This window comes from Chrysemys picta, chromosome 16 (genome assembly GCF_011386835.1).
Source record: "Chrysemys picta bellii isolate R12L10 chromosome 16, ASM1138683v2, whole genome shotgun sequence".
Classification (NCBI taxonomy): domain Eukaryota; kingdom Metazoa; phylum Chordata; order Testudines; family Emydidae; genus Chrysemys; species Chrysemys picta.
The window spans coordinates 26,659,546-26,682,326 of NC_088806.1; the positions used below are offsets into that span (position 1 = coordinate 26,659,546).

A 22,781-nucleotide genomic window follows, 5' to 3' on the forward strand; every position below is an offset into this window, starting at 1 on the left:
AACAAATCATTGTTTAATTTTTCTTGTTTATGTTTGGAAAAAAAGTATTTTTCAGTTTTGTATTTTCACTGCTTCCTGCTCAATCCCACTGAGCACTTCTTAGGAAAAGTCACTTCTTCTTCAGCTGCTACAATAGTTTGTTAGAAAGAGGGTGTGGTATTTTCATGCTGTGACGTCTTTCAAGCCATGCCTGACTATAAAGGAGGTAGGGAGATAATAAGCCATGCAGCACTCAAAAGTAGTTTCCACAGACTGCTGGGATTTGAAGATTGATTTTATTCTATATCTTCCTTTTAAAGAGAATAAGGAAATTGGATTCAGCTAGCAGTGGCTAATTGCATTGGGGAATAACAGTGTTCAAATTCTCAATGTAAAACTTGGATTTACAGATTTCCTTAAAATCAAGTAAGCATTTTTTCACATGTATGGTGGAAATGCTGCAAAAAATCAGAATGAGTCCTGAAATACTCACCAATCAAAACATCAGTGAAAGTGAAATCGGTGATTATAGCACAGGCCAAGGATCTCCTTTGCCTGGGGAAACTGCCAGCCCCAAAAGTTATTCTCAACAGAGCCCATCTTTGCCAGCTTCTGGATTAACAGAATTTAATGTTGTGAGTCCTAAGAGCTGTCATATTTCCCCAGTAAAAACCCAGGAGATGTCTGCTCTCACTGGTAAGATTAAAATTTTGTTCACATACTTTCAACTATTTTGTACAACAATATTGCATCTCTTTGCAAAGCAATACAGTAACTTGTTGTAAGAACTGTGCATTTTAGGTACATGCAGTAATAATGTCAAATGGAGAAATATGATCAGTTTATGTAGTTAGCTTCTTTTTGGTTTTGATGTGGTTTATTCCTAAAGGCAAAAGTTCTTCCATGTCTTGGAGATTGCTGTAGTAATATTCCGTGATTTGTTTACGTATAACATTTTACTGCTCATTTATTTATTTTTTTAATTATGTTTGGTTCTGCATGTAATAGTAATGTATGACTTGGTGAATAATTATAGAATTGTATATGAATATGTATAATACATTAGTGCCTTTACTGAATGCTTCAGTTGCAAGAATGCACCTGGGCAGGTGACTTGATGCATCATCCAGCATTTTTATTATTTAAGAGCTTGAAAGAGAACAATAAAATTAACATCAACTTTGAACTTCGATAGTACTTTCATCCAGGCTGTCAAAGTGCTTTACAAAAGTAACTAATTGAGCCTTAAAATATCTGCCAGAAGCAGGTATTAGTCCCTCTTCTAGAGCTGTTTGAATAGTAAACAACTGACTTGTGAGGTCATATTATTCATGGGTATTCTGTCACCTGCTAAGCATTCAGAAATTCCAAAGGATTCACAAGTTTTAGCAAAAATGACAAGTCATCCCAAAGCGCCTATCATAAGTGCAATTTTATTACATGTTTCCTGCTGAAAATATTTCAGCCTCCTAAACAGGGAACAAAAACAGGACCACATGAACAGTAGCCAATTCCCAGGCCACTCCCCATCCCCTGTAGTCTCTGATGTGGTAGCATGTCAAGGGTAGAAAGGGGCGTAGTCAAAGCTTACTGAACTCTGGCTATTCTCAGCTGGAAGCAATAGCCAGCCAGAGTAGAGCAGTGATTATTGGGTACAGCTGAAAATCTAGTCCATGGGATAAACTTAGCAGTGCAACATGCATCGGATGAAGTGGGTTCTAGCCCACGAAAGCTTATCCCCAAATAAATTTGTTAGTCTTTAAGGTGCCACAAGGACTTCTCGTTGTTTTTGCTGATACAGACGAACATGGCTACCACTCTGAAACCTCAGGTTTTATTTATCTGTGTATGACTGCTATCACCACAGGATCTGATCACCCGAGTCACATATATCCCTGTCATTCTAGGCCACCATGGTCTTGGTGTTTAATCATAATCGCGTCTCCTCTTTTGCTTTAGCTCCACATGCACCACAATGAGGTGTGCTAGGAGATGCAGTAGCTCACCACTGCCTCAGTGAGCATCACCTCTATCAAAGTCTCGGCTTTCAGCAGCCCATGCAGTGAGTCTTGACACATGAGGGTCCTCCTGAACCTAGGCCTCCTAAACCTAGGCCTTCTCTGTGGCCCTGTGTTCTCTTTCAATTGGCCCACAACCCAAAAGGACAATGGACCCTTCACATCAGTAAATTTTTGTCATGATAAAAGACTTATAAAATTTGATACTTTTAAGGTTTTTCTAAATGCTGGAAAAATAAGTGTTGCTGAAGGGGGAGGAGTCATGCAACGCCTCTGCCTCTGCTTGTGTCTATCTCTGCTGTTGCTGTCACGATTATCTCTGCTGCTGTCTCTGCCTCTAGTTATGATGCTGTGTTCTGAGGTTCTGCCACTTAGCCCAGTTCTTAGTGATTGCAGGTCTTAGTGGTTTCACTGGGTAGTGGGGGCACTTGCTGCTGCTGCTGCAATTCATTTTCCCTGTATTCAAGATGAAAGTGAACTTTAATCTGAAGCAGCTAAAACTGATCACTTTGGCAAAGCAAGTCTGTCTGCTGATCACCTAGGCAAAGTAGATTTGTCTATGCCAGGGATCGACAACATTTGGGGGGGAAAGATCTCAGAAGCAGACTATATTGGCATAGACCAGGGATTGGCAACATTTGGCCTGCAGCCCGCCAGGGAAAGCCGCTGGCAGGCCAGGCCAGTTTGTTTACCTGCAGTGTCTGCAGGTTTGGCTAATCACAGCTCCCACTGGCCGTGGTTGGCCGCTCCAGGCCAATGGGGGCTGCGGGAAACGGCGGCCGGCACATCCCTCGGCCCGCGCCGCTTCCCGCAGCCCCCATTGGCCAGTGTGAGCTGCGATCGGCCGAACCTGCAGACGCTGCAGGTAAACAAACCGGCCCAGCCCACCAGCAGCTTTCCCTGGCGGGCTGCGGGCCAAATGTTGCCAATCCCTGGTCTATGCCAATATAGTCTGCTCCGGAGATCTTTTCCCCCCAGTTCATCCATAGAAGGCAGAGGAGAGCTCATTCAGACTCTGCTTACACGTGTTTTCTCTCTCCATTCATGCCCTCAAGTTGTAAGCTCTGTCTTAGTCAGATTTGTATTTTATTTTATTGATTATCTCTTACCTGTTGAGAAGCCCCCTGAACTGTTAGAGCATGTTTATCAATACTAAATAAGAGTAATTCTTGAAAATTCAGAACCAGAGGACATATAGCTCAGAGTAGGAATTTTCCCCAACTAACAAACCACCTGAAATTATGCACATCCTCTCAGGGCAAAACTACCTCCTACTCTCCCTATCACACAATGGCTGGTAGAATTTATCTTGTGGCAATTTCTTTTTCAAGTACCTTATTTTGATTGTTTCCAGACTCTACGCTTAGCACTTTCCCCCCTCAGAAGCAGTATGTTGGCGTGCGGGTGAAAATGCCAGTGCGGGAACTGCTGAGAAAAGTCCGGCTTTCCAAAGGGATGGCCCCCAGTGACATAAAGGTACGAATCTCCTTGAGTTTGGAGAAGTCACCACATATGAAAGTGTAACATGATGGCAAAGTAGGTTACATGTTCTCTCTCTGTGGCTACTGTGCATATGATACCAGCACGGTGCTGCTGCCATCCAATGGAATTACTCCTTTAAGTGAAGTGATAGAGGTCTGCAATCTGGTGCTGTACATCCCAAATTCAGACATTACTGAGGGACTAGAGTGGAGATTTTTTCAAGAGCAGGGTAGCAAGGATCTTTCTTGTCCAAAAGAAATCACAGGTTCCATGCTCTGCAAAAAAATTTATCAGCTAAAAGTTGTTTGTATCAGAATTATTTGGCTCAGGCCACATACTGTGCACTAGTTAAATTTTTCTAGTAAATGTTACCAGCTCAAAATATATTAATTTTTGTTTGTTTGCTTGTTTCCTTAGGAAGCACAATCAATAAAGGCAACTACAACTAAAGGATCTTCTGGAACAACAGGTAAAGAACCCCCTTGGGGGAATGCAAACTCCTCTTCCTATAGATTGATGCCTCTCACAAGCACATGTACACAAAAAACCGAGTCACAAGACTCTCAGACACTTCCACTGGCTGCCTATTGTTTTCAGGATACAGGGCCAGATTCTCAGCTGGTATAAACTGGCATAACTATTTTGTTTTGACAGAGATAGGCTGAGCTGATGCTGTTGAGGCTGTCCCCTTATATATTTCAAAGTTGTACCCTTTTAAAAAAACAAACAAAACCCCTCTGTAGACTTAGATCCAGCCAGTTTTATGGAGCTTTTCTGTCCTTCTGCTCCCTCCACACATCTCGCAAAAGCTTCCTCAATGTCCCTTAAAGCACACACTGATCCACCCTCATAGTACGTCTATACTAACACAAATACACATTAATATGTGCACCTTCATGTACTCCAAAGCCCTTGTCAGAACCAGCTTTGTTTCTTAAATGTTTCATGGTTGCACCAGCAACCCTGCAGCTCTAGCAGGGCTGCAAAGCTGAGAGACATGCTATAAGAGGGGTGGGCAAACTTTTTGGCCTGAGGGCCACATCTGCGTATGGAAATTGTATGGTGGGCCATGAATGCTCATGAAATCGAGGGGTTGAGGTTCGGGAGCGGGTGAGGGGCCTGGCTGGGGGGCGGGCTCTGGGGTGGGGCCAGAAATTAGGAGTTCAGGGTGCGGGAGGCGGCTTCGGGCTGGATAGGGGGCTGGGATGCGGGAGGGGGATCAGGGCTAGGGCAGAGCTCTGGGGTGCAGGCTCCAGGAGGCGCTTACCTCAAGCAGCTCCTGGAAGCCGCAGCATGTTCCCCTACGGCTCCTATGTGGAGGCGCGGCACCAGCCAGGCGACTCTGCACGCTGCCCCGTCTGCAGGCGCCGCCCCTGCAGATCCCATTGGCCACAGTTCCCGACCAATGGGAGCTGCAGAGCCAGCACTTTGGGCAGGGGGAGTGTGCGGAGTCCCCTAGCTGCCCCTATGCGTAGGAGCCAGAGGGGGCACATGCTGCTGCTTCCAGGAGCCACAGCATGCATGGAGTGGAGGGAGCTCAAGGGCCAGATTAAAAGGTCTGATGGGCCAGACACGGCCCGGGGGCTGTAGTTTGCCCACCTCTGTGCTATAAACAAGGCTTGAGGCATTTTCACAATATACTTCCTCTCACCCATGTATCCTCTGGGGAGAAATACTGGAGTGAATATAATTTGCATTTTTTAAAAATTCAAATGTGTTTGTTTTTGTTTCCAATAGCAAGAAGAAAAGCTCGCCCTTATACAGAAAACCAGTTCAGACAGGTATGCATGACACCTTTTGCTTCAGGCAAATCACACCTTTCTGACTTTCCCAGGCAAATCACATGTTACAGTTCTGAGGCAGAACAGAACACCTGATGACTGAATTTTGTTTTTCTTCTTGGTGTTTTAGAAAAAGCAAAGTTCTGAGAAAGCACTAAAAGCCTTGGAGGACCTTGATATCCTGGTTGAGGTGTTGGAGGAAGACCTGAACAAGAGCCACGCTAAGCTAGAGTCTCTGAGCCCTCTGCCCGCTTGCTGCTGGCACAGCTTTTCCCCTGATATTCAGGCCTCTTGGTGGGAAGCGAACGGCAGCAAACAACCAGCAGGCAGCCTGCTGGAAAGGAGCCAGAACCTGACCAAATTACAGCCGTGTTGCCCATTTGCTGATTGCAACCCACTACTGTGTGGACAGGAGGAGAATTCTTATTTATCCGATTATAAAAAAATGCAACACCCGGACTCCCTGGAAATATCATTTCCGAGTAAAAGCGAGGAACGGAACAGCTGGCAGATGCAGGATGCTTTTATCAATCCCCAGAGGCATTTCCCAGGGCCTTCTGCACAGAACAAACCTTTCTGCTATAATCCACCAGGACACCATCCAGAGGAGTTCTTGGAAGTTGATGCAACCTCCCGGGACTATGTGGGACATTTGAAGTCAACCTCTGTTTCTTTCGAACAGCAAGACCTTTCTGCCCTCTCTTTCTTCCAGTTCCAACTATACTGGGAGGAGAGTCTCTTGAGAAATATCCCAGTGGACAAGTTGCTTGCACCTGATGAAAACGGGAGCAGGTCTGTGACTGTTATATAGATATATAATATATCACTTTCTCTTTTCTGAAATCTTATTGACAAAGGGGAGTTGATCCAATTCCAGCCACTGGTGTTGTGCAAACCTTTAGGTTTGGTCTACACCTAAGACGTAGGTTGACCTAGCTTTGTTGGTCAGGATGTGAAAAATTCACTCCCTTAAGAGATATAGTTGAGCCAAACTGAGTCGCGGTATAGACACCACCCTTGCCTGTTGAGAGGGTAGATGTACCACAGCAGTGTAAAAACACCATCTGTTGCTGTAGCAAGCATCTACACTACAGCAATGTAACTGCGGGTCAACTGCAGCATCATTTGTAGCATAGACAAAGCCTGAGTGAAGGCAGTGCAAACTGTAATTTGGATCAGTGCAGTTGGACCTGGTTTTAGGTAGGGCCAAGTTCTACCAGTGCGGATAGCAACTTTGCCTGTCCACACTAGAGGTTTGCACTGGTGTATTTAGCCCACTTTCTGGCCACTGACAACTGAAATCAGGACAGCATCCCTGTGTAAATAAGGCCAAGGACTGAATTGCTAGAAGAAAATGTAATCAAAGGCATCTGTTCTGAAACAATTAATTTATGCTCCTGAGAAACTGATTTGCAATAATAAAACTTCTTAACACTGTTTACCAGTCTGCAAACAGTCTATGAATAATTGCTATTTTTAGTGGCTGGCAATAAAAATGGGTGAGGAGATTAGCAACGTACCTATGTTTTTATGTGGTGTGCAGGCAGCAGACTTCCAAAGAATTGGGAGTGCCTGCTTCGCTGGAACTGACTTGAAGACAACAAGGTTATTGATCCCATTTCACTAGAATAAACTGTGTTTAAAGAGCAAATATTTGTTTACCCAGACAAACAATCCCTCCCCCACCCCACCCCACCCCAAAAAAACCCCAACCACTTGATTTCCTTCACAGCTCAGCCAGTTTAAGGAAGCTGATATAAAACAGAAGTGGTCTTTCTTAAAACTGGCCTAGTCTCAGCAGGGATGAGACGTCTTGATTGTCTTTAAAATGCAAAGGGATCCAAACACAATCTCATTTTACAGGATTGCAACATTATATGAAACGAAATGTAATAAGTGGACCAAGTGCTATGCTGAAGAATGATCCTGAATACAGCAATAAAATGATAGAAATAAATAAAATAAAATGATTGGGTATGCCAATACCCGTATGCATGTACTAGGATCTATTTGTTCTACACAAAGGCTAAGTTTACATGGTGAGCTAGGGGTGTGATTCCCAGCTTGCTTCTGCAGAGGGGTGAATTTCACCTAAAAAGAGAAACATTGTTTTGCAGCTGGAGTTAGAAGTTATTTTTCGGTTTTGGTCAGGAGGGTTTCTACATTTCCCCACTTGTCCCATACCAGAGAACTAGCATTGCAATTCTCCAGGATTGTCCTGGAGTCTCCAGGAATTAAAGATTAATCTTTCATTAAAGATTATGTTGTGTGATGAAACTTCCAGGAATACGTCCAACCAAAACTGGCAACCCTACAGAGAACCCTGGTAAGGGAGGATGGGGAAATGGGGTGTATACACAACCCCTGGCAGGGTGGATGTTGTGGGGGGGATCTCTGAAATACAGATGATGAGAGACAGGTGCACGGGGAGCTTGTGGGGTGAAATGGAGGGATGCAACTAGCCCGTTGTATGTGCAGTGATCTCAGCCTACAGACCTACAAAGTGTGTGTGCCCTCCCTCACCCCCTCAGCTACAGGGGCAGCTCTAGGCACCAGCAAAGCAAGCACGTGCTTGGGGCAGCCCATTTGCAGGGGCGGCAGGGATCCACTAGGGGAGCTGAGAACCAACAGGGGGCCCTGGGAGCTGTAGTTCCTTGGTTAGCTCCCTGCCTATGGAGCCAGCCCTGGAGCAGGGAAAGAACTACATTTCCCAGCATTCCCTTGGCCACTACCAACAGGAAAGAGGGAGAGGGAGTGAGGTAGCTGAGACCTCATGCTGCAGCCTGCTATGAATGGAGAGCTGTACTCTGAAGGGCAGGGATACCATATTTTAACATTCAAAAAATAGGACAGTCCACAGGGAGGGTAGCCCCACCCTGCCACCATCCACCTCCTCCGACTGCCCCCCACAGAAACCCCAACCCATCCAACCCTCCCTGCACCCTGTCCCCTGATCACCCCCTCCCGGGACCCCTGCCCCTAACTGCCCCCCAGGACCACACCCCCTACCTGTCCCCTGACAAATCCCTGGGACTCCCATGCCTATCCAACCGCTGCCTGTCCCCTGACTGCCCCCCAACCCCTGACCCATCTAACCCCACCGTCTCCCTGCCCGACTGCCCCCCAAACCTCCGCCCCATCCAACCCCCTTACCGTGCCACTCAGACCAGCATGTCTGGCTCCGCGCAGCGCCAGACACACTGCTGCATACATGCTGCCGTGCTCCCCTGTGGAGCCACAGCTCCCTTTCCCCCGCTTCCCCCCAGCACCTGCCTTCCAGATTTGAACACCTCAAAATTCAGGAGTGCTCAAGCTCAGTTTGGGCGGCTGTTACTTCATTTCTCCCAAATCAAATATACTGATCCACTGTAACTTGCTGTAGAAAAAGGAGGATAAAACTGAGCAAGAAATGCTTCCCAGTGGTTATTAGGACTGGAATTGCTATTTTCAACAGCTATTGCCTTTTTTGTTTGGTTTGTTTGTTTGTTTGTTTGTTTAAAAGGAAGACAGTGATATTGCATTGGCAAATTCCCCATAGCAAGAAAGAGTGGAAGAAAAGAATAATAAAGGCACCTCAACTTTTCCTCATTTATGTAGGACAGTCTTATAATATGCATCCAGATATCCTCCAATCACACAAGCTGAAAATTGTTCCACTTTACTGCAGTTCTGTAACCATATGGGAACCAATCCTGTCTGTGTTCTGTGCACATCTAAAATTCATGCTGAATGACCTGCCGGGGGAGCGAGTTACCAGTGACCCAGGGCTGCAGCAGAAGGAGGGTGCAGGTGGGGGAGCGGGGAAGAGAGCCCAGGGCTGGGGCAGCAGGAAGTGTGGGGGGGGGGCAATGGTGGGGGAGAATGAGGGAGCTCAGAGCTGGGGCAGCAGGGTGGGTGGGGAGAGCCCAGGGCTGGGGCAGCAGGGGGGTGCGGCAGGGAGCCCAGGGCTGGGATGGGGGGCAGCCAAAATTTTTTTTTGCTTGGGGCGGCAAAAAACCTAGAGCCAGCCCTGCTCAGCTAATAGAGAGTAAAGAATAAATGACTGAAATACCAAACTGTCCCCAAAGTTTTTGATGCCTTATTTTACACACTGAAAAAAATGGTTCCTTTTGCTTTAAGATACCACCCCTGTGGTTATTTTAGAAACCTTGCCCACATTTGCTGAATGTTCTAATGCATTACAAACCTTGTCCTATTCCAGGCTCCTGCACAAGGCTGTCACTCAAGGAAGGAGAGCACTGGCATATGCACTTGCACAGAGATTTGCATCTCTAAACAAAATTGATGAGAAGGATGCAGCAAAACGGGTATGACACTAACAGGAAAAAAAATCGGGCACATCTCTAGTACATTAAAGGATCTCTAAGCATTTTCCAAACATTGATTTTAAACTCCTAACACCCCAGTCAGCCAGGTATTACTACTGTCATTTTACAGATGGGGAAACTGAGGTGCAGGGAGGTGAAATGATTTGCAGAAGATCACACAGCAAGTCAGTGGCTGAGCTAGGAATAGAACCCAGGAGTCCTGACACCACGCCCCTCCACCAGTATACCACACTTCCATCCCAGAACCAGGAATAGACCCTAGAAGTCCTGACTCCCAATGTTTTCCCCAGCTGCTAATCCCTGCTGCTTAAAGACTTTTCATTTATTCCACTGTAAATTCTCTCTCTCTCTCTCTCTTATCATTAGACTGCATTACATCTAGCTGCTGAAAAGAACCAGCACCTGATGGTCAACGATTTGATTTCTCTGGGAGCCAATGTCAATGAACAGGACAGTTTAGGGAAAACACCACTCCATCTGTGTGCAGAGAACGGGTACTTAAGAGTTTTGGATGTAAGTAGAGCTTTAATTAGAGATACAGTGTAATTACAGAGACAAAGAGTCCTGTGGCACCTTATAGACTAACAGACATATTGGAGCATGAGCTTTTGTGGGTGAATACCCACTTCGTCAGACGCATGTAATTACACTATCATATGCACTGGATTTTTCTGCCTGCATTTTGCAGGAAACGCATGCATATTATGCCATGCAAAATGTGAGACGACTCTCTATATATGAGAAACCATGCCACCGGAGATGAACTGGGGTCACTATTGTTATTGTTTTATTGTACTGTAGCAGTGCCCAGAGGCCACAAACAATATTTACAATTTCTGCATCCTCCTCCTTTCAGGTTCTGAAAAAATGTAAAGAAGGCGGCATGCATGTGGAAGTGGATCTAACTGACCATTATGGTAAGAGATGCCATTTTAACTACAATTAAGCCTACTGTAGAGTTCTCTAAGGCTCCAAACTCTGGCTTTACTGTAGGCTAAGTAATTTTAAACCCCAGAAATTAGGTCGGAAATATCAAGTTGGCAATATTTGCCAGCAACGCCCTGCTGGGAAGGGCTGAATTCTTCCAGCTCACTGAGGCTGGTGCTTTGCTATGCCAGTGGGATATAAAAAAGGTAGAAGTGGTTCTCTACAGGTAGAAGCCCCAGGGTGAGGGCTGAGCAGTCCTGAGGGAAGACCCCCTGGGAATAGCTAAGCCTGGGAAGAAAGCTTGAGTTGAACATTATCTAATTGTTGGTGGTTTTGTTAAAACCAAAATACCCAATCATTTGGATTTAGTCCCCAGAAAGTGTCTGATGTCATTGTGGTTCTTCCTGTTCAGGTTTAACACCATTACACTGTGCAGTTCTTGCTCACACTGCATTAGTGAGGGAGTCTCAAAAAGTCATCAACCACAGTGACATGCGGAAGTTTTTGCAACTGCGCAAAGATAAAATTCTTGAGGGAATTAATTGTTTATTACAAATGGGAGCAAACCCTGGGCTGCAGGTGAGTGTCAGTCTCCGGGTAAATGACTTGTTTACTTGTTTTTGTGGGTGGGTGGGTGGGCGGGTTTCATTTCCCTCTCTTAATTTTAGATTCCTTTTTTCCATAGAAACCAAAATCGTGTCAAACTGCAACTCACTTTCTAAAAATCCAGGAAAATAAGGAGATGATGTGTTTCCTCCAATCTCATGGCCCCAAAAGGGAGGACTTTCTTCAGGAGGTAATTTGGTTAACTTGGTGAAAAGATAGTTGCAGAGGATATATAGAGTTAATATCCAATAAAGAAAACACCATATATATAAACACAATGGCTGAGGTTCTGGCTGTGCATGTAGGTGGCCCAACCAAAAAAGGTACAAACCTAATGGAGCAAGTAATTAAGGAAATCATCTGCAAACACTTGGAAGGTGGTAAGGTGATAGGGAACAGCCAGCATGGATTTGTGAAGAACAAATCATGTCAAACCAATCTGATAGCTTTCTTCGATAGGATAACGAGTCCTGTGGATAAGGGAGAAGCTGTGGATGTGGTATACCTAGACTTTAGTAAGGCATTTGATACAGTCTCGCATGATATTCTTATCGATAAACTGCGCAAATACAATTTAGATGGGGCTACTATAAGGTGGGTGCATAACTGGCTGGATAACCGTACTCAGAGAGTTGTTATTAATGGTTCCCAATCCTGCTGGAAAGGCATAACGAGTGGGGTACCGCAGGGGTCTGTTTTGGGACCGGCTCTGTTCAATATCTTCATCAACGACTTAGATATTGGCATAGAAAGTACGCTTATTAAGTTTGCGGATGATACCAAACTGGGAGGGTTTGCAATTGCTTTGGAGGACAGGGTCATAATTCAAAATGATCTGGACAAATTGGAGAAATGGTCTGAGTTAAACAGGATGAAGTTTAACAAAGACAAATGCAAAGTGCTCCACTTAGGAAGGAAAAATCAGTTTCACACATACAGAATGGGAAGAGACTGTCTAGGAAGGAGTACGGCAGAAAGGGATCTAGGGGTTATAGTGGACCACAAGCTAAATATGAGTCAACAGTGTGATGCTGTTGCAAAAAAAGCAAACATGATTCTGGGATGTATTAACAGGTGTGTTATAATAATAATAATAAACGGAGATATCCCATCTCCTAGAACTGGAAGGGACCTTGAAAGGTCATTGAGTCCAGCCCCCTGCCTTCACTAGCAGGACCAAGTACTGATTTTGCCCTAGATCCTCAAGTGGCCTCCTCAAGGATTGAGCTCACAAACCTGGGTTTAGCAGGCCAATGCTCAGACCACTGAGCTATCCCTCCCCCTTGTTGTGAGCAAGACACGAGAAGTCATTCTTCTGCTCTACTCTGCTCTGGTTAGGCCTCAGCTGGAGTATTGTGTCCAGTTCTGGGCACCGCATTTCAAGAAAGATGTGGAGAAATTGGAAAGGGTCCAGAGAAGAGCAACAAGAATGATTAAAGGTCTTGAGAACATGACCTATGAAGGAAGGCTGAAAGAATTGGGTTTGTTTAGTTTGGAAAAGAGAAGACTGAGAGGGGACATGATAGCAGTTTTCAGGTATCTAAAAGGGTGTCATAAGGAGGAGGGAGAAAACTTGTTCACCTTAGCCTCTAAGGATAGAACAAGAAGCAATGGGCTTAAACTGCAGCAAGGGAGGCCTAGGTTGGACATTAGGAAAAAGTTCCTAACTGTCAGGGTGGTTAAACACTGGAATAAATTGCCTAGGGAGGTTGTGGAATCTCCATCTCTGGAGATATTTAAGAGTAGGTTAGATAAATGTCTATCAGGGATGGTCTAGACAGTATTTGGTCCTGCCATGCAGGCAGGGGACTGGACTCGATGACCTCTTGAGGTCCCTTCCAGTCCTAGAATCTATGAATCTATGAAGAGACTGAACTTGCCATCTTCTGTCCCCTGGGGTTAGAATAGAGTAAGGAATCTGGCCCCTGCATGTCAGGACCTGAATGTATCCACAGTGAGGAAATGAGTTCATGGTGATGAGTGAAAACGCTTGACTGTTTTGGATGCTTCATTTGTACAGGACTGTGGCTTACCGAATGTACTGAGTGGCAGGACCCTTCCATATTTACCAGAAATGTCTGAGCCTCTTTCCTCTTCATCTTCGAACGTCGTTGGCCATGTTCTTAAAGGTAAATTTTGAGGAAGGCAACTGTGCCACATAGTTAAGGGCATCCTAACGGAATAGCTCTAGTGTAGAAGCTGCTTACATAGGGTGGCCAGGTGTCCGGTTTTCGACCAGAACACCTGGTCAAAAAGGGACCCTTGTGTCTCCGGTCAGCACCGCTGACTGGGCCATTAGAAGTCTGGTGGGTGGTGCACCAGGGCTAAGGCCAGCGCCTTGCCTGCTCTGGCTCTGCGTGGCTCCTGGAAGCAGCTGGCATGTCCGGCTCCTAGGTGCAGGGGCAACCAGGGAAGTTCTGTGTGCTGCCCCTGCCCCCAGCGCCAGCACTATAGCTCCCATTGGCCGGGAACCGCGGCCAATGGGAGCTATGGGGGTGGTGCCTGCGGGCGCAACAGCCACGCACCGCATAGAGCTGCCTGGCCGCACCTACATCTAGGGGCCAGACATGGTGGCTGCTTCTGGGAGCAGCGTGGAGCCAGGGCAGGCAGGGAGCCTGCCTTAGCCCCGCTACGCCACCGACCGGGAGCCGCCTGAGGTAAGTGCCACCCGGCTGGAGCCCAAACCCCCTGCCCCAGATTGGAACCCCCTCCCGCACCCAAACTCCCTCCCAGAGCCCACACCCCCTCCCGCACCATAACCCCCTACCCCAGACCTGAGCCCCCCTCTGGAGCCCGCACCCCATACCCACTCCCTCACGCCTACCCCTACCCCAGCCTTAAGCCCCCACACCCAAATTCCCTCTCTGAACTCACACCCCTCACCCCCTCCCACATGCCAAACCCCTTGACCCCAGCCCAGACCCCCTCCTGCACTCCAAGCCCCTCAACCCTGGCCCCACCCCAGAGCCCATACCCCCAGCTGGAGCCTTCACCCCAACCTCTGCCCCAACCCAGTGAAAGTGAGTGAGGGTGGGGCAGAGCGAGCGAGCAACGGAGGGAGGGGGGCTGGAGGGAGTGGGGCCGGGGCCTCAGAGACGGGGTGGGGCCTTAGGGAAGGGCGGGGCAGTGGCGAGGCATGGGTGTTTGGTTTTGTGCAATTAGAAAGTTGGCAACCCTATGCTCACCTGTAGAATAGTATCTCCCCCCACCCCCACCCCGGATCCGTTCCTGTTTGATCATTTGTTGTCCCCTGAACGTAGTTGAACCCTGGGCTTAGTGGTTTCTCCCCTTAGGCTGGGGGAGGGGCCTTCAGCTGTGAGTGGGCTTGCACCCACCCACCTTCCTGGAACTTGAGTAAGTTTAGGATAGTATCATATGGCTTGATCCAGAGCCAATGTAGTCAAGGAGAAAAATGCCTACTGATTTCAAAAGACTTTGGATCAGGCCCAGAGTTCTGCACTGCACTGAAATCACCTTTGCCTGCAGAGACAAGCAGGAAAAAAATGTAGAGTAACTAAAACAAGACAGCTACTATTCAACTGAATGCTTCGTTTGTTTGTTTGCCTTCTAGGAATGTACCAGTAGGTTCATTATTCCCATCTCATCCTCCGCAGCTGTTGCTGAGGAACAGCCAGAAAACAGACAGTAAAAGTCTTTTGAATTTGTTAAAACTTGAGCTGCTGATGAAAACACCCCCCGAGAGCCCAGAATTGGACTAATCGAAATTAGAGAGGAAAATACTCAAAAGAAGTTTTCAAACTCGGGCATCTAATGCTAGGAGCCTTAAATACGTGGCCTAGTTTTCAAAAGCACTGAGCACTCTCAGCTCCCCGTGAAGCTAGTTCAAGTTGTGGGAGCTCAGAACCCTGAAAATTGAGCCATTACAATATAGGTGTCTAATTTTGAAAATGTTGACCGTAGATCTCTGGAGTCCAAACCCCTAAGTGCCAGTACAAGATTATTCCCTACCATATGAGTTGAATTTTCAGAGATGCTAAGCACCTGCAGTGGCATGTAAAGTCAATGGGAACTCCAAGGATGGGGTTATCACAGATTTTTAAGGCACGCACTGAAAAAAATTCCTACAACTGACTATGTGTTTTCAACTAAGGACAAGTTTTTTAAAGATACAATCAGAGTTTATAACAGTAGAAGACTGTATATGTAGGTAGTCTGGAATAGTAAAACTGAAATTTTAAAACCATTAATCAATTTTTGTACGCTCAACAGAAGAAAAATTTCTTCCATATAACTTTAGATATTTACTCACAATATTCGATGTCATCTTTATACCAAGTAACTTTTCAATTTAAAAAAAATCAAAACTGTTATCACAGAATAATTGGGGATCTGTTAGGAAATTTTAGAGACTTAGTAACTACTTCCCGAAAACCTCAATACCTGTCTCCAGATTTAGTCTCACTTTATTGTAAACTCTGATTGTGAATTAGCTGGTTTCTATGAAACTTCCTTGTTTGCTACATATGGAGCAATATATAACACATAAAAGGATTGATCCTCTGCAATCAATTCATATATCCCTCTCTCTTTGAAATAAATGGGAGAGATTTTATTCATGTGTAGATATTGTAGAATCAGGGTTACCGGTAACAAGTACTTACGAATGTGATCTATTTTCCCCCTATGTGAATTATGTCTTTGCATTTTGCTTTTAATAAAGGGTCTCCTTCCTCTCATTGAATATTTTTGAGTATTAAGCTCTGAGAGCTACTGTTCAATGGATGATGGATCAGGTCCTAAACTTCTTACCTTTTAATCAGCTAAACAATGTTCTTATATCAAGATTTTTTATATTCAGGTTGTATTTTCCCCCAGAGTGAGGAACAGAGTCTGAATAAGAATTATAACTGCATATATTTAAAATAAATTATTCTGTATTATATTGTATGTTGAATATTCACTTCCTGATTTCCATATATCTCCTCAGTGTGGGATATTGAATAAGGTCTTTCTTTCAGAGTTTTACCCAAAATAGAACTATTTTCCTTAATTTGGTTTCTTTTCTATTATATTTCATCTGTCTTTACTATTGTTTGCACTTTAACTCTAGCTTGGATGAAGGATGTCAGGAGTCATTCCTAGGCTTAGGGTCCGAGAACCTGAACCTACCAGCAGAATTAGGCTTTTCTAGGGATTTGCAATATTTTGGAAATTTTAGTTTGTTTTTTAAAAGAAAAGATCATGGTGAATGTTTCAGAGACCACTATATACAATAAATCATCTTGATTTTCTTATACCACCTGCATGATAGAACTCAGGAATACTGTATCACTTTATTAAACTGAGAAATAAGAATTAAGGACTAGATCTAGCCCCCACCGAAGTCAATGGAAAGCCTTTCATTGATTTCAATGGCCTTTAAAGCCTGGAATACAACTAAAAACGTACAATGAGGCAGCATAATAATAGAGATTTTAACTTGTATTAGTGATCCTTTGTACTGGAGTCAAATCAGTTGTGGACTTCACAGATAGAAGTGTAAAGAGTACAGACGCAAGATGTACAATAAGAACATAGTACTGTCCTTATTTCCATGGGATCTGTGTATGTGAGGGCAGAACTTGAACCTTGAACTTTTGATTTGTATCACTTTTTAAATATTATGCTCAAAACTGAATTAACCATTGTAAAATATATAATTTACAGGCTGTATTTTAATGAAGACTCAGTGAGAACTTTGTCTAATATGCAATGAATTACATTCCACTATTTCTCACTGTCAATAAATGCTGATAATTTCACACTCATGTATTTACTGTGTTACCTATTGGTATCAGTGTTGTATTACATTATAAAATAAAAGATAGTTAGAAACTTGGAAATAAGAGCATCTTATGCACTAACAATCTGCTTAAATTCATCGTTATTAAAAAGGGGTAATACCACCATTACCAAAAGTGAAGAGAGAGATTCTTAAACCCGATTTTGGTCTGAACAGAGAGTCTTGGTTTTTAGACAGTCACTCTAGCAAGGAATCTGTTTGGAACCTATAAACATTCCTATACCAACTCTGCAAATAGTGTAGTTCTTATTTACAATATGTGAAATTCAAGCTATAAAACTGATCTTAATGTGCTCCTTTTATTCATTCCTCACATTTACATGAGAACTTCCTAAAGAACTGGAACATAGAAATAGGAAAGATGTTCTTTTAAAAAAGATTTTTTTCCCCTCTCCCTTGTCTCACCCACTTAAATGTATTTTATAATCATGTCTAAAAATTTCTAGCTTCAGATCAGAAACTAATCTGTGATTCAGGGAACCAGAGACTTCACTAATGCAAGAGTTCATAGAGGGAGAGGCTGTTTTAACGATCAATCACATAAAATATATCAGGCCAAAAGGGGTATTCCTGGGAAAGAAGAAGGCTTAAAATAGGAATTGTCTTTCATAAAAATATATTGCACTTCTATAACTTTTATCTAATTATCTCTACACTTCACAAACATTTATAAAGCCTCATACCAATCCTATTGGGTAAAATATGAGATATAAAGGGCTCACTTTCTCTACCACTGAAATGCAACCCTGTCTGTGTAGAACATGGTAGATTTTTAACACCAGCACAGAACACAGTAGTTTGATGGGAAGTGAAGAACACAGTGTCTAACTGGGGAATCTGGGGAGGCAGTACATAATTGCCAATATTGCAATTTGGCCAAGACACTTATGTTAACTCCCTGATTCATACAGAAGTTGAGTTTAGGATCTTTAATGACCACAGTTGTTCCGACTCAACATTTCTCTTTTACATCTCTTTGGAAAAAAGACACCCTCTGGCAATGCAACTCCCTGGCACCATGCTTGGTACAGATTCATTACTGATTCAGAGGGAAGGCTGCTGCTTACTGAATCATCAACACTATTACCTGTTGCGCCCCTGAGTGTTCCTTGTAGATCTCCTCTCCAAGAACTGTCCCAGTGCAGCCCTGCTTAGCTTAGGAAAGGTAACAAGATCACATCAAAAGGTGCTATAGTCTTTCCAAACTTAACTAAATAGCCTCTCCCATGACTTTGTAATGAAGAAATAAGATGGGTTTGCAATATAGGTTCAGGTCTTAAAGCGCAAAATCAACCAAACTATTAAATGCAAAAAACCGCCATCTTCAGGCAATATATAAGTCCAACCAGCACGCGGTATTACTTTAAGACATAAAGAAAGTGCAGGGGCCTGGCATTTGAATGCAAAAGTCAATCTGTAGCACAGAGACAAAACAAGCACCTGGATCAGATGTAATGCTTTAAATGCCTTTTGGGGAATTTTTGCATCAGGAGAGAGGACGTTCATTATGAAACTGTTGCAGACATGCTATGACTTGAAGAAGAGTCGGGTGAACTGCTGCATTCGGTGCAGAGGATTTATCTACCTACAGAACAGCACTGTTACATACTGGACATATTTGGATTCAGAGGTTAGGACTGGGACAAAAAGACTGGTAGTGTAAACAAAAGACAGGGTGAATATGATCCCCTTTGACTTACAGAACCCTATAGTAATTTGAGTCAGTTCAAAGCTGTCTCCTTTCACAGAGATTTTGTGTTTAATATTAGTTTGTCTCCTGTAAGGACAATGTCCTGAGGTTGTCTATCCTTCCACACTGTGGGAACTGTAGGCAAGAGGTCTGCTGGGTTTCCAGAGGAAGGAAACCTCCCCTTCCAACCTACGGTGACCAGATAGCAAGTAGGGGGGGGGAAAGGACGGGATGGGGGGCAATATGCGCCTATATAAGACTAAGCCCCAAATATTGGGGCTGTCCCTATAAAATAAGGACATCTGGTCACCCTATTCGAAGGACACGGAGCAGCAGTGAAGCTACTTCACATAATTACGGATGTAATAACCCTTGCAGATACAATACTTCCCTCCCTAGCAGTACTAGAGTGCAGATATCTGCAAAGTAGCTTCCTTGGCACACACGGATGTCGTTCTAGTAATCTTCAGAAAATATTATTAACATACGCGTATAGTGCCATCTGTTTTCATAACACCTTGCAAAAAGTGATAAGGCACATTCTTGGCTCCCCGAACAGCTTGCAGTCTACCTATGACTACTAGACAAATACTCACCAGTTATGGGGTAATGGTTCAGGAGAGGGTGGCTGAGGGGATTACGGAGGATAAGAAGAATGGAGGGATTTCATGGAGGAGTGAGAGGGTGCTTGGCAAACAAGAGAGACATTATTCCAGGCGTTAGGTTCAGCATGATGGAACATGCAATATGGCGAGTGGAACCAAGAAATGTCAGAGAAGAGATTCTGACCCACATTCTCAGCACCATGCAGTTCTGTTCAGCAACAAAGAAGCCCCACCTGTGGTCCCCTGATTTTAGAATCAGTTTTACGCCAGTTGCAGCCCAGAGGAAAGCAGCCTGAGAGGTGCTTTCATCTACAGTGGCTGCTTCTGCCCCGCATCAAGGAACTGCCCACCTAGGAACTGTGCTATGCCAAGGGCTGCAGGCATGGTGGTGTAGAACCTGGCTATACCAGTACTATGCCTGCTGGGAAATCCCACATTGGGGAGATCTGGCAGCTTTCTGGCCCCCTTGTAATACCGACATGATGAAAGGGGGACTGTTCTCAGCAGAGAATACAGATGCCTCTCTCCTTTCATCCCATATAAAATATGTCCTGGAGACCATGCATTGTAATGTATACAGAACAGTTGGTGTACAAGCACTATATGACAAGTGACCAGTGCCACAACAAACAGCATCTCCCTGATGCAACCAACTTCAGTTTAAAAATACCATATCCTAAATAAACAACAGCCAAGCGAAAGCCAATGGTATGGTGTTTTTTTAAACAATTTCCTGACTAGCACAGAGGATTTACTTTTTCATATCACAGGCAAGTCAGGAAAGAGGAGAATTTACATTAATTGAGAAAACCTTCTGCATCATGGGAAGTCATGTTAATGATAATAAAAACCTCTCCCTGCCACTTCTAGAATAACAGGTAGCAGCTGTCTTTCAGGAGGAAAAGTCTACCCCTGGATTTCTGTGAGAAGACAGCCTTAGCATAAGCTCCCCGTTCCCTCCTTTTCCACCCCAGAGCTAGCTGCACTAGATGAGGGCAGATGGGCTCATCTGCATGGAGAGTAAGAGAAGACAAGGTTCTGAGCCAGGGAGGAGGCTAATGTCTTGGCTAATACAGATTCTGTTGGAGCTGTCAGACAATATTTGTTTTCTGCTTTGTTTGTTATTCAGGAAACTTGGAAACAAAATGATTCAATTCAAGCAAAATGTGTATCTGTAGCTGCGTGGAAAGGGCGGGATGAAATGCACTGAGAATGGAACTGGCTGGCAGACGGCATTTGGGCTGAAATTCTAATTTCCTGAGTAAAGCTGAGATCTTTGAGTCGGGGAACCATGCAAATGTTGGGAGGAAAGACTCTTCCACCCAGAACAGAGAGCAAGATGCAAACAGAGCAGCATCTAGCATTAATTGGCCTCCTTTACAAGAGCAAGTCCCTTAGCTTGTAGGAATGGCTATAATATGATAGATCCACTGGCCATTCCCCGCTTCCTCCTAAATCTCCCACAAGCTCTCCTCCAAGCATTCCTGAGGAGAGAGACACTGCACAACTTGGTTCCATGGCACTCAAGGGCCTGCAAGACTCAGTCCTAAATGCATCAGTTCAGGTCTGAGATCCTGGTCTTTGTAACTGGACAATAGGATTCAACACACAAATGTGAACTAGTTGCCTTTGTTACTAGCAGCTTATCAGTGCATTTCAGCAGTTTATGTACCACAACCTCAGGCTGAGCATTTTCCCGCCTTTTTTATTATTTTTTTTAACCCACTTGCTCAGCTCTATCTCAAAGGGGGCAGTAGTAAGCAGTAGGTCTATCTGGAAGAGATCTGGGAGCAGTTGCTGAAGAAAAGTGAGGGTGTTTTTACCTTCTAAACTCTCTGTGATGCCTGAAATATGAAGATTATTTCTTCTTGCCTTGGCTTCCAAGTCATCCAATTTCTCCTCATTGTCATCTCTGGGGCAGACATTTCCCCCTTTCTCTCCTTTGTTTCAATGGCCGTTCTCTGGGGCTCATCTTCTGAGTCAGCCGTTTGGGATGTGATGTCTGAGATATCATCTCTCAGGGGAGGAGGGTCTGTGAAAATGTTGTCCAATTCTCTACCAGGAAGGCCCTTTGGCATTGCTCTAGGCCTTGCTGCACTGTCACGTCGAGGAGTCTGTTTTGGGGGGTCAAATCCAGCCTCTCTTTATGCCTTTGTTTGTCATTCATATCCAACTGTGATGATCCCGTAAGTCTCCAAGGAGCTTTAATTTTTAATTTTTGAAAGCTGGAATGCAATGAGATATCCAAAATAACCACCACATTTGACGTGACGGAAGTGAAGAATGGGAACCAAAATGCCATTGTCTCCTGGTTACTATATGACCTCATCCAAACATTCACTAGTGACAGAGATTTAAGCACAGAAAAGTCTGCCTTATCAATTAATACGAAGTTTAGTGGCAGGTTTTGAATTTTACGTGCCATTCATTATGAATATGTATATTTTATGGAACCAGCCAGCAAGGCCACCCAGAGGATTCAGGGGACCTGGGGGCAAAGAAAAAAGTTGCAATATTATACAATACTATATTCTTGTGGGGGCCCCTCCAGGGCCACAGGCCTGGGGCAAATTGCCCCACTTGCCCACCCCCCGGGCGGCCCTGCCAGCCAGTTCCCATTGCTGCTCACTAATCGCCTGAGTGTGAGCCCTTCCACTCACTGGTGAACAGTTGCTCACATGAGTAACTGGACACCAGTGGGAGTAAGCAGTTTACAACCTGACCTTAACAAACCACACACATTTTGGAAGCATTAAAATAGTGAGACTAAACCACAGTTTTTACACTGCATTAAATACACAATTACATGGAAACTGAGAATTAAATCTGCCACAGCTCCCTTAACCTAGCCTGTTTATTTCTACCTATTACATCACAAGGGCTGAGGTTATACCTCCTGTGCAGATCTCTCAGGCCTTTATGTCATACTTTACTAGAAGTGAGGGCATAAATGAATTTTTATACCTTTCTACAGTCTGTGGTAAAGTCCCATTTTAATCAAGCAAGAAATACCTGGCTATGAGTTGTTTGGCTCACATGCTAGTAAGACACTAGAAAACTCAGATCTTGAGTTGAACAGTAATTAGACCCATGCAAGCTAAGGGCTTTGCGAGTACTTTGGCAACTGATGAGGAATCATTTTCTAATGCCTGCAGGTGTACGTGTTTGAGTCGCAGGTAATGTGACCTTTCCATTTCGCTGGAATCATTACGCAACCATAAAGGCATTTCCGCCATGATCGAATGCCAGATAATCAGCTTCTCTGGAACCCTGCAATTCTTAGAATTCTCAGCCAGACATGTTGTCGCCTATAATAAAATACACACACACAGTTAAAGTCCATCTCAAGTATATTTACATAAACTATACAATATGTCTGATGTTGGACTTTAACTTCCCATGTATATGAACTGTTATACTGAGAAGAATTTCTCCCTAGTTTGCTAATATTATCAGATGCACTTTAGCACAGAAACTCAATGGCAAAACAATGCACTGTGTATTATAATGACAATCATGTATCCATAATGAATTAATCACAAAGTATATTGGGGTTTGTTCG

General features: G+C 44.3%; 1 protein-coding gene across 1 annotated transcript; it reads left to right on the forward strand.

Annotated features, from left to right (window-relative positions):
- The first annotated feature begins 269 nt into the window (after positions 1-269).
- On the forward strand, positions 270-16,878 carry LOC122173892 (NF-kappa-B inhibitor zeta-like). The gene is made up of 12 exons (XM_065570369.1): positions 270-675; positions 3,352-3,473; positions 3,897-3,948; positions 5,217-5,260; positions 5,391-6,052; positions 9,462-9,567; positions 9,955-10,101; positions 10,445-10,505; positions 10,928-11,094; positions 11,201-11,311; positions 13,142-13,250; positions 14,693-16,878. Exons 1-12 carry the CDS (start codon positions 426-428, stop codon positions 14,704-14,706), a joined length of 1,845 nt encoding a protein of 614 aa, XP_065426441.1. The 5' UTR covers positions 270-425; the 3' UTR covers positions 14,707-16,878.
- The last annotated feature ends 5,903 nt before the right edge of the window (positions 16,879-22,781 follow it).

Coding starts and splice junctions, on each gene's coding strand:
- LOC122173892 (XM_065570369.1), top strand. CDS start 426: ATGGTGGAAATGCTGCAAAAAATCAGAATGAGTCCTGAAATACTCACC. Junction 3,474..3,896: donor TGGCCCCCAGTGACATAAAG/GTACGAATCTCC, acceptor TTGTTTCCTTAG/GAAGCACAATCAATAAAGGC. Junction 10,102..10,444: donor GGTACTTAAGAGTTTTGGAT/GTAAGTAGAGCT, acceptor TCCTCCTTTCAG/GTTCTGAAAAAATGTAAAGA.